General features: G+C 41.4%; 1 protein-coding gene across 1 annotated transcript in view; it reads right to left on the reverse strand.

Moving 5' to 3' along the window:
* Positions 1-12280, reverse strand: part of prr12b (proline rich 12b) — a gene marked incomplete at both ends in the record, with an annotated part of 58872 nt that continues 46592 nt past the window's right edge. The window contains 5 exons of the mRNA XM_083977743.1: positions 1-135; positions 3381-3476; positions 4852-4983; positions 5636-5733; positions 11104-11223. Of these exons, the coding sequence (XP_083833869.1) occupies positions 1-135; positions 3381-3476; positions 4852-4983; positions 5636-5733; positions 11104-11223 (581 nt within the window). The remainder of the gene's footprint in view (positions 136-3380; positions 3477-4851; positions 4984-5635; positions 5734-11103; positions 11224-12280) is intronic.

Here is a 12280-nt window from a genome sequence, read left to right on the forward strand (position 1 = left end):
TCAGGCCTTGGCGCTGAGGCTCAGCAGTTCCATAAAGGAGTTAAAGAGACTCTCCAGCCAGCCCTGGTTGGCCATGCACTGCTGCACCACCTCCTCCTGGCCCGGGTCCTCGGCCGCCTGCTCGATGCTGTCGGTCTGATGGGGAAACAACGGGTCAGGTTTAGTTCTCTCATTTCAGCTGTGTTTTACCAAGCAACGTGATCTGGACATGTTGGATTTAGAAGTGTTTACTCTGGTGTGAGAAGAAGGACGTGGACTGTGTTTGGCTGCAATAACTGAATTAAGTAGAGGTTCAGTATCCAAGACCAATGTATGTTATATGCAGAGAGGACGAGGATGCTGAACAAGGAAACCAAAGAATCCAGATCAAATATTATATTTATATATAATATAACTAGGTTCTTATTAATATGCATATAAGTAGCTTACTAGCACCTTGTTAGTATTTATTAAAGGGATAGTTCACCCAAAATTCAAATTTCACTCAGTATCTACTCACCCTCATGTCAACTAAGAGCTGTGAGAATTTTCAGAGTCCTCCGTGCCTTCTCTGAGTTACGGGCGGGTCCGCGCAGCAGTATTTGTCCATATAATGGTTGTGAATGGATACCACTTTTCTTCATCCAAAAAGACACACCAGAAAACATCCAAATACCTCCATGCTGCTCGTCTGTAATGTCCCTCTTGTATTGAAGCCCCGACATGAGAAATTGTTCCGAAAAAAATTAAATAAGTCTATATTTTAAGCTTGTTTGTAGCGGAAGCTCCCAGTGTCTCAGTTCACTGCTCTTCCTGTGTCCGTGTAAATCTCGCGTGATTTGCACTGACCGACGGAACAATTTCTCATGTCGGGGCTTCAATACAAGAGGGACATTACAGACGAGCACTATGGAGGTATTTGGATGTTTTTTGGTGTGTCTTTTTGGACGAAGAAAAGTGGTATCCATTGACAACCATTATATGGACAAATACTGCTGCACGGAACCCCCCGTAACTCAGAGAAGGGACGGAGGACTCTGAAAATTCTCACAGCTCTTAGTCGACATGAGGGTGAGTAGATAATGAGTGAAATTTGAATTTTGGGTGAACTATCCCTTTAAGCACGTATTATTCTACATAGCCTTATTCTACCTCTATTACACCATGAATGAAGATTTTTCCTGATATTAACTCCTAATTATCGCTTATTCATTGTAAATTAATGCATTAATGCTATACTACTTCAATTCAACTAATTCAGAGTGATAAAGGAAGAATTACTCTTCTTGTGCTACTGCCCCTGTACAAGGCCCCAATAACCCACTGGTTATTCACATCATTATTCAGAAACAACAATGCATTAATTTACAATGAATAAGTGATAATTAGGAGTTAATATCAGGAAAAATCTTAATTCATGGTGTAATAGAGGTAGAATAAGGCTATGTAGAATAAGGTGTTAATACGGAGCTAGTACAGTAAGCTACTTATATATTAATAAGCACCTAGTTAATGGTGAATATGTGTTCCCTAATCTAAAGTGTTACCATATATGGATATGTAGGAGTAAAAGTGGATGTTAATGTATGATATAAACTCTTTGCATGGCAACATTTGGCTGTGACTTATGAATTTACCAGGATTGTGAGCTGTTAGCTGGTCTGCAGCCATTTTTTTTGTTTTGATACCTACATTGTTTACCTTGAAAAATGATTCCTTTTTTTTTTTTAAGGGGAAGTTTGCTTCTTCCTGCTCCCTTTCATCCTGGACTTCTGTTATTTTGCTTTTTGTATATAATTGTTTTTGTTTTTCTTTCTTCCTTCCTTTTTCTTTTGTCGATGAATAAAAAAAAAAAAGAGAGAATCAAGGATCATTTGACCACATAATACATAAGGCAGTGGTGTATACTGAAAAATGCATTTGCAGCAAACTGAATACCAGAATGATAAATCATGTCAATATTAGTCTACAGATTGTGTCTAATTCGGGCTTTATGATATGATTAAGTGTTTGGCAGCTGATGTAAAGTTTTGTCTTGACCTTGCAACACAGCAGGAGTCTTCAGCCCTTCAGCGGTGCTTCACTTCTTACGAGGTACAAAACCCAACTCTTAACCTGTTGCAGAGCACGTCACCTTCAGAGGGTCGGACTGACAGCTTATGATATGAGTGATCAAGAATAAAGATCAATAGATATCTGTATAGATCAGAAATAGGGTTTAATATTTTTCCCGAAAATAACATGAATCAGATCCCGGGATAAGACGACCCATTTCCCGGGAATCCCGGGAAATAGCTGCGGGGTTTTTTTGTTCATTTTCTTTTAGCCCATAGGCATTATGTATATGTATCATTCAAATATGCGTTCCGAAATCCCAAACTGACATTTTGTATCAAATTATTACACAGTATTTGTATCAGTATTAGGGCAAAAGAATACAGTTTACGCTATCAACAGCAATAATAAATAAAGCTACTGCGTGCCGTGCGCAACATCTGCAGCAGCGCTATGTCCATGGACGTCGGAACTATTTTCTGAGAAGGGGGCGGGATTTTTGTTGGGAGAGTCGGGGGAGAGACGCACACTTATCAATGATTAAAGATTTGATTTGAAGTTATTTTATAATAGCAATTGTTTACACCAACAAATAAAGGCCATCCCTAAATAAAAAAATAAAAAAACTGACAACGATATGATCAGAAACTCTTTCAACTTTGTGGACTGTCTGCATGTTAAGACTGACTGGAGTGAAGCTGACCTCATCCTCTGCTTAAGAGAGGGACAAATTGCACTGTCGGACCTGGGTCTCTGATCCGTCTCCGGTCCCGAACGGGCTCCGGACACGGAGCAGAGAATGAAAGTGAAGCACTACAGCGCAACGGTGACAGAGAACCAGGTCCGACAGCGCAGCGAGGAAGATAGAGATGAACTAATGAACGATGAGCTTGGTCGCTAATGTGTAAAAATAAACTGAGGGATTTATAAATAAAGGCCGTCGGCCGTAGCCTACGTTACACTGAGCTGTCAGATGCAGCCTGACTCCATACGCCAGATGCCAGGATGCTGTATGGAGCCAGGCTGCTGCATATCACATCAAAAGCAGAGATCTATGCATTATATGAGATAAATGTAATTCAAACAGCCAGGGATTAATTTATGTTAATGCCCATGTGAATATATAATATAATAAATAACTCTTTCAAATGAAACCCAGGGTTAATTGAGCCAGGACAGACAATGTTAGGTTCAGTTAAGCCAGATAATGAGAAGTTATCCTGGGTTTGTGGAACTTACTTTTTAGTACTGGTGTCTGGACAGGTGTGAGCCAATCAACAGCCGGATGACTGTCATGGTGAATGTAGCAGGTGTACATAGCGGTGGCCTAGTGAGGCCATCCTTACCTCCTTCTTGCAGTGCAGGAAGGTGTGGTACTTGTAGTGGTGCAGGGAATGATACAGACTGTAGATCCGACAGGTCTCGATGGAAATCTTCAGATCCTGAGATGAGAGACACAACGACCGAGGAACTTTATTCTAACATTTGTCACATTGGTCACATGTGTGAGGATTGTGCAGCTGCTGTGCAACACTAATTTCTGTACAAACGGACAATAAAGGTTTTCTTATCCTATCTTATCTTATGACAGGGAGTCCCCCCACCCCACTGACAACCACAGCAACTGTAACAACCTGAATAAGAAATCATTCTAACATTATACTAGGATATTAGAGGGCATTTTAAATAGTAAATAACTACTAAAGAGCTCTAACCTCAGCTGGACTTGTCAAAGGAGTGGTGTCCTAACCTGACCTGACTGTGGTCTCTGCTAGGTCTTCTCTTAACTCTGCCAGTCTATATCAATCTTTTGTATAAAAAAAAAAAAAGAAAAGAAAAGAAAAAGAAAAAACCTCCTGCATTATGTTACCAGCACCATGTGCTTTGACTGACAGGTACACAGACCTAGAGTGTTGGGGGTTGAGCAAACGTATGTAGATATGACACGATATGTCTATGGATTTTCTCATTCATCCAGGTCATCGTTCTTTTCTGGTCAAATTGAATCGTAGGCAACTGGACTTGTATTTGTCTGGGAAGTCGTTTCGCCTCTTATCCAAGAGGCTTCATCAGTTCGTACCTAGACCTCTGTGGGAGTGGTCACCAGAGTACTCTGGTGGCCACTCCCACAGAGGTTAAAAACGAAACGTCTTCCCAGACAAATACAAGTCCAGTTGCCTACGATTCAATTTGACCAGAAAAGACACGATATAATACGATATGATACAAATGACTTTATTAATCCCCAAAGGGGAAATCCATTTGGTGGTCACATCTGTGTTTTTTGTGGTGTATGTTTTTGGTGAATCTGTGCAGACCAGGTTTTATTTAGTGTGAGGTCATGTAGAGCAGTGGTTTTCAAAGTGGGGTTTGGGGACCCCCAGGGGTCCTTGAGAAGGTTCAAGGGGGTCCCCAACTTTTTTCTAGAATTTTTAAAGTTTTTTTTTTATTATTATTATTTTTAACTTTTATATATAAATATATAATTAGAAATTTGACCACTTTTTATAGATTGTTTTATTTATTTTACTTTTTTTTTAAGAAGTTTTACCAGTTTCTTCTAGGATTTTCTGTTTTCCAGAAATTTCCCTACAATATTTCCAAAGATTCCTGCCATTGGCCCTAATTGGAACATACATTGACTAAAAAAGTAATGTTCTTCAGTCTCATAACAAATATTTGTGTATTTGCTTCAAAATTCTGTCCAATGGGGGTCCGTGGTCTGATTTGTGTCAATTTAGGGGTCATTCATGTAAAAAAAAGTTTGAGAACCACTGATGTAGAGAGTGTGATGTCATCATATCCATGCCCTCTGACCTGTTGCTTGGGAATACTCCTCTTGACCCGGCTGAGAGTCTTGCGGTTGTAGCCGTCCCCACCGAGATGGATTTTGACGGCTCCGGAGTCCAGTGGGTCGGCCGTCATTTTGGGGAATATGTGTAAAGCTTCCTGGAGAGAGGAGGCAGAACGAAGACAGAGGCATGAGACACGGGTAACTAGGGTCTCAAAATTCCGGGAATTTTCAAAGTTGGAAACTTTCCAACGGGAATATACAGTATGGGAATAAACGGGAAAAAATCCGAAATTTACCAAATTTAAGGTTGGCTCTTAACAGGGAACTTAAATATAGTTGGGGGAAATATATTGTAGCATAATATTGGCTAAAAGAATTGGGTAAAAGAATTGATTGTTCATACAAGAATGAAAAGTTGATAAAGTTCTACTCACAAATAAATCAGTTGAAATGTTTTTTAATTGTATTATTTTGCATGGATGTCTGCTTATGACAAAACAAAATATTTGCATTTATGTTTGGATATGATACAGTTTGTTTAAATTACCCCCAATTTCCAGTTAATTCCCATAAATTCCCAATAATTCCCATAAATTCCCATAATTCCCAAGGAAAGTTTCCAATTTGGAATATTTCTAAAATTCCCCAGTTTAACTTCCCATGGAAAGTTTCTGGAAATATTCCGGAAATTTACTGGAAATTTTCCACCCTTTTGCAACCCTACGGGTAACTCAGTTGAAGTTCACGTACAGTGGAAAAGCAATGGGGTAAATAAACTGTAGTCTGAGTGGAGGAAGGGCAGGGTACCTGGTGCTGAGCGCTCATGTTGACTCTCCTCAACAACCTCTTCTTCTGTTCACTCAGCAGGCTGTCGATTTTCCTCATGGGCGGGAGGTACAGCTCGTCTGAGGAGGTCAAGTACAGCAGAAAGCTCATTTACTCTCATATCAGTCACTGTCACGGCAGCAGCGTGAGCAGCTTGAAGGGCTTTCACACAACAGCAGTGAAAGGTGCTCTCACATTTAGAACAGCTAAACTGTAATAAATGGCTGCGACACCTCTTCATCTCAACAGTTCACTCTCTCATGCTCATGGACGCTCTTTCCAAATGGCTAGAAATGGAGATCCGTTGTGTTCCGCTGGAGGAGAACCTGACTCTCCTGCCACCTGTTTTCTCTGTTGCGATCACACTTCTTTGTATCTGAGGCGTTTCTCTCTTATCATGTGTAACTTTCCCATGTCTGAACAGTTAAAACAGTGATTTAAAGGAGACATATTCTGCCCCCTTTCCACAAATAAAAATAGTTCCCAGGTGTCTTAAAGACATGTCTGTAACATGTTGTGGTCAAAATACCCCAAGAATCAAACATCACAGCTCTTTTCATCCTCTCAAAACAGCCCTGTTCAGAACGGCTGCTTTCACTGCCTGTCCCTTTAAATGCAAATGAACCACTGCTTGCCAAATATATGTTAAAGGCACAACGAGGAGTTTCTCCATCGGAAAAATTCCGCGACAATAAAAAGTCTCATATTAATGTGGATGAATCTACGTTACCCACACTTGTTAATGGGCCCATTTTCGATAAATATATGGTTTTGTCTCTATCGTTATTTTGTTATTATTAGTGGTGGCGGAAATGCTGGGCGAGCCGACCAGTGTTTCTTTACTTTCGGTTTCTTGGCGAGTCATGAGAATAACGCCGCCGAATCGCCGTTTATGGTCGGGACTACGACGGTATGTGATCGTCTTCCAACCTCTGACTTTAACTCTTGATGAATGAAAACATGAGTCTGTCTTGCACCGGTCAAAGAATTTCACAGTGCGCGGAGGCTCATAAATGTGGTGTGAGAACGCTTCTCTTTTCCAAAACTCCTTGTTGTCCCTTTAAATACTATGTTGTTGTTGAGAAATCTGTGATTTAAAGGAGACATATTATGTCCCCTTTCCACAAATTAAAAAGTTCCCAGGTGTCTTAAAGACATGTCTGTGACATGCTGTGGTCAAAATCCCCCAAGGATCAAACATCACAGCTCTTTTCATCCTCTCTAAACAGCCCTGTTCAGAACGGCTGCTTTCAGAGCCTGTTCCTTTAAATGCAAATGAACCACTGCTTGCCAAATATATGTTAAAGAGCCTTCAAAAAGTTATATTTCCATAATATGTCCTATTTAAATCCTGATAAAAGTACGTGTCTCTGGTCTCCTGTCAGTGACATCATATCCTCTATGATCATGTGACAGTGTTCAGTGTTGTGTTTGTCTGAGGCCAATATGGCTTCCCACAGTTTCAGTTGGTACTCCCTTGTTGCAGGACATCATGATCTTCTTCACACTTTGCACATGTTTGACTCCCCAGGTCACGGCCCGCAGGTTGTAGCGCTACGTCCGTATCTCTGTGCAGGGTGGTCTCTCTGATATTTCCTCTCATGGTAAGACAAACTGTATAAAATCCTTTCTGGGACTACATTGCCTCCAAAAGTGATCAAAAAATCTGCAGTTATCATTCTTTTCTTAAAGAGTGAGAAAAAAATAATACACATAACCACATTTCTCTTCTTAGAGTTTGTCCGTTCCAATTTCTCCTCCTGTCTCCATCTTTCCATGAGTGGAGCAACAATGTCACAACTCACTAGAATCACCTCCGCTTTGTAGAACTGGTCCGACCTTGTCAGGGGATTTAAAGCCCTCTGCTGCCCTCTTGTGCCAGCTCTGAGGTGAGATACTGGGGGTGGTGGGCATGGTGCGAGCCCCCTTGTTTTCCCTGGAGCTAAGTGGAGTACCTCTGGTTGTGTCTGAGCATTTGCCCATGATGCACTGCTCGAGTTCTTCCTGTAGGGTAAGATCATGAATCAGGGGCGTCTCTAGACACTCTGGAGGCCCCAGGCAAGAGGTAACTTGGAGGGCCCCCACCCCCAACCGGGACCATAAACATTAACTGTTAATGGATCCAAAAATCCCAAACTATTGATGATTCAATTCTGCATACTATGCCAACTCAGTCTCATATAAAACGTACCTTGGCAGCTCTTAAGTCGTATGACATTCATTTTTTCGGACTATTTTTTTTTTGTATTGTTTTGCGTCCAAGTCACGTGACCCTCAAGTTTCCGGCCGTGAGAGCAAAAAACATAGCAAATATTTCTATAATTTTTTGTGGAAAAATCAATATTTAGATGTAGTTTCTGCATAAAAATGCCTTTTGATTACATTTCTAGCGAAAAATATATATTTTATCTTTATAATAATTGCTCAGTGAATGTACATAATCATTCGCTGGCTTGTAGTTTTTTCTTGCTTTGACATTTTTATATATGATACTGGGTTAATGTACACAGCCAGTGCCCCTGGGGGCCCCCTTCCAGCTCAGGGCCCTCGGCAATTGCCTTGGCTGCCTGCCCTGTTGCAACGCCTCTGTCATGAATGCGGCCCTACTAGAGGTGGTCCATGAAGACTCACTCCACTCCTCCTTCTCTTTCCTTTTTCTCACTCCCTCTGTTTCCTCACCAGAGCTTGACAATCTCTTGCATGGTTTCTATGTCCTCTTTCCTCCTCCTCCTCCTCCTCCATGCAGCTGCTATCTGCTGTGGAAGAGTTCCTCTGTGAGTCCTGTCTGTGTCAGGGCTGCTGCCTGACTAAAGCCGTTTTCCCACTAAAATTAGCGGGTCGACGCGGGTTTTTTAAACGCGGGTCGACCCGCTAGCAATCGGCATTTGGCCCCTTTCCCATTGACCAAAATGAGCCGAGTCTGACCCCCCGCTGAGGGATCAGACAGAGCATAAACCAGTCGCCCCGCTCTCATCCGCGGTGCAAGAGACACACACAGTGCCATGCCACAGCCGCCCGCCGCGGAGTGTCCGTCCGCCGAGGCAGACTCTCTGGCTGGCTGACCTGGAGCACCAGGACCGCGGAGGACAGAGAGTCTGCTGCGGCCGGATGACGGACGTCCGCGGCACAACACATCAGTTAAACAGACTGTCGCTTCTTTTCTTTTCTTTTTTTCTATCGTTTTTGGTCAGTGTTCTCTGATCTTTTGATCCCAGTCTCGGATGAGAGCAGAGCGGAGCAGAGCTTTGTTTTGGTACGTGATATGAGACGCCACCGGCGCGATGACGTAGCGTCACGTAACGTTCAGTGTCATCACGTAAATTAGCGGGTTGACGCGGGTCTGGCGTTCCCACTGCAAGCCGTTCGGAGCCGAGCCGATTAAAGGTGATTTTAACCCGCGTCGCTTGCCGAGTCGTTTGACCCGCGTCGACGCGGGTCAACGCGGCTCAGTGCGCCTTTCCCACTGCCACCAAAAGCCGATTGTTAGCGGGTTTAAACGGGTTTTTTGGCCAGTGGGAAAGGGGTATAACTGTAGCTTCCTCAGCCTTTGTCTGCACTGCAGATTACATCATGTTACATGTTACAAACATGTTCAGCTTGTGCCCACTCAGGCCCTCTGGCTGTGTGTTTGAAGGGACGCTGATGTAAATCATAATCTGGAGTATTGCCTTCATTACTTGGCTCTGCTGGTGACCGCCTCTCTTCCCTTTGTTGCCGTTCAGGTTGTTTCTCTTGTCTTTCTTCACAGTCAGTGAGAATACTTCTGTTTGGGAAGCCTGTGGATAGGCTGACTAACCACCCACTTCTGGACCAGCCCCTCCTGGTGTCCTCTTGTCTCTCCCAGGTGTCCTCCAGTCTTCCATGGATGACAAGTGGCTTTTCACAGTAGTTACTGTTCCTCCAGTGCAGCTTTAGTTGGCTCTAAGTACTACAACTAGGGGTGTGACGATACACTCATCTCACGAGAACGAGACGAGAAGAGATTTTAAGAAAACTACAATGACAAAATACTATATGACTGGACCAACAGACTTTTATTTAACCGAGTTGCACATGCATTTTGAAATGTTTTATTATAACTCTTTACATGCATGATGTAAGCATGCGCTTTTAACTTCTTCTTCCACAAATTGAAACTAAAACTAAAATTTATAAAAGCTTAAATCAAATAAATAAAATTAAATATTCCTTTCTTTTTTTCAAGTGCAAACAATATTATGTGCAGTGTTTCCTCTAGGATTTTTTTAAGTAGGCCTAGTTTTAGCGACCCCCCCCAGTGTTTGACTAATCGTTATAACTGTGTAGTGGAAAGGGGTGCAAAGTAATGGTAACTGGTAGTGGAAACCTTGTTTTACATTGTTTTAACATAAAAAAAATAAAAATAAAAACAAAATCTCGCAAGACAGATTTTTAACGCGACGAGAAATATCGTCGTGGCACGAGATCTCGTCACACCCCTAACTACAACTGATCAATAAGTGCAAGAAGATGGGCTGAAGTGCATGAAAGTGCATGGTAAGAGATAGTTAGACTTGTTAGGCTTGTGTGCAGTGATGGTGATGCTAGTCCACATTCCTCAGGCTGAATGACCGAGTCCAGGTCCAGGTTCAATGCAGAGACTGATGGTCCATCTGAGTGACAGGTACAGTGGGATGCTGTCTGCATACAGCAGCAGAAACCATGTGACAGTTGGACCCTACAAGATGGTGACCAGGTAACAGCACAGTTACTGTGCACTGAACAGACTATACAACACAGCATCCATCACACTGAACAGATTACTTCACCATGGCATCAGTTTTTATCTTCACTGTCACTGATTAACTGTAGGAAGTTTAAAGGGATAGTTCAACATTTTTGGCAAATTGACCCATTGCCATAATCCCTATAGTCGTAGCAGTAGGTTCGTTACCTTTAATTGTCGGTGCAAGATATTTTTAGAACGGCGGAGCAGAGCCGCTAGCTGCTCAGAGCTACGCTACAGAGGCTCATGGGATTTCTTGATTTTTCCTCATCAAACTCATCAAATACACAATCCAACAACTCCAAAACGCTCTGGTGGACAAGTTGTGACCTGCACATTCACCACGCTATGAGATAATAACAGAACGTTACCAGACAGACAAGAGTTGTTTTAGAGGTAAATTCATGCAAAACCGCTGATGCATGTTCGTTTCAGGGGCAGTTTTTGGCAAGCAGTCCCTGCATTTACCTCTAAAACAACTCTGTCTCGTAACGTTCCGTCTGCTCTGCTGTTCTAAAAATAGCTTGCACAATTACAATTAAAAGTAACCTACTCCTAAAACTATAGGGATTGTGGCAATGGGCCAAAATGTTGAACTATCCCTTTCAAGAATCTGTGACATCTGATAGAGATAACCAGGGTGACTGTAAGGTATAAAAACAATATTCAAGTCTCTGTAACTGTGCAGCGGTTGCTCTGTGCTCACCATCGGTGTCCTCCAGGGCCTGGATCATGTCAGGGTCCAGCGCTGTGCTGACCAACATCTCCACGTAGCTCCTGAACATCTCCCTCATGGCTCTGCTGTTGACTCCACCTCGGACCGGCCCTGCAACACAGAGAGGCTGCACTCAGACCCACACTCACACCGGTCCATGGCTCGTAAGTAGGGAAGTCACCATTATACATTGTCTTGGTACAATTATTGTCCGAGAAATAATCACGGTATTACGATTATCACTATTATTATGCATTTATTAATTTCACAACACTATGAATGTGAAAAATCTAATATAGTCAATATATAATTACATTATTCATTGTTTACACAAAATATTTCAATTTTATTATGTCATATAAAATGTGACCAATTATTAATCACCCAGAAGAAGTGTTTGAAATATTCAGGTCATAAATTGTTATTTATACCAAATGTTTACATTTATTTCAATCGTTTTTTGTTTTGTTTTTTGTTTTTTTAAATTACAAATGACAAGCTAACATTTAAATTCCTACCAATTCAATGTTACTGTATGTACCTTTATTTTGGCGCACATCTGCCGATATGGTTCCAACTAGGGCTGGGACGATATGCTTTTCTCCCTATTCGATTCTTCTACAATTTTTTGGATGCCGATTAGATTCAAATTGCGATTCTACTATATTGCAGATTTTCTAGATTTTTAGTCTGCATTTTTAACACCAGTGAAACAGTTGAATGATTATGATTGCCTACAGACTATTCTAGGAACCATATTTCCCCCAAAAATACACATCACATGTAAGTCAGTTTTTAAGATTTATTCAGCAGCAATACTGTATGTTTACTCTCTTTTCAAAAGCCTGGACTGCATAAAAGAGGCAAAAATAAAAGAGTATAGAAAAAACAGGCTTCTGAAACCTTTCTGACAAAATGAGATATTATATAGACTGAGGTAAACTTCTACATTTTAACATTTATCTGCACACAAATACTGTAGGAGCCTATAAATTATTAACTCCATTATAAAGTGAACTTAAACCCTTTTCAAAACGACTCTCTGTATGTAAAAAAGGCGAACAAATGCACATTGCACAATATATATATATATAAAAAAATTCTAAACAAAAAAAAAAATCGATTTAAAAATCGTCAAAAAAAATATCGCAATACTTATGTGAATCGA

Source organism: Trachurus trachurus (genome assembly GCF_905171665.1).
Source record: "Trachurus trachurus genome assembly, chromosome: 8".
Taxonomy (NCBI): Eukaryota; Metazoa; Chordata; class Actinopteri; order Carangiformes; family Carangidae; genus Trachurus; species Trachurus trachurus.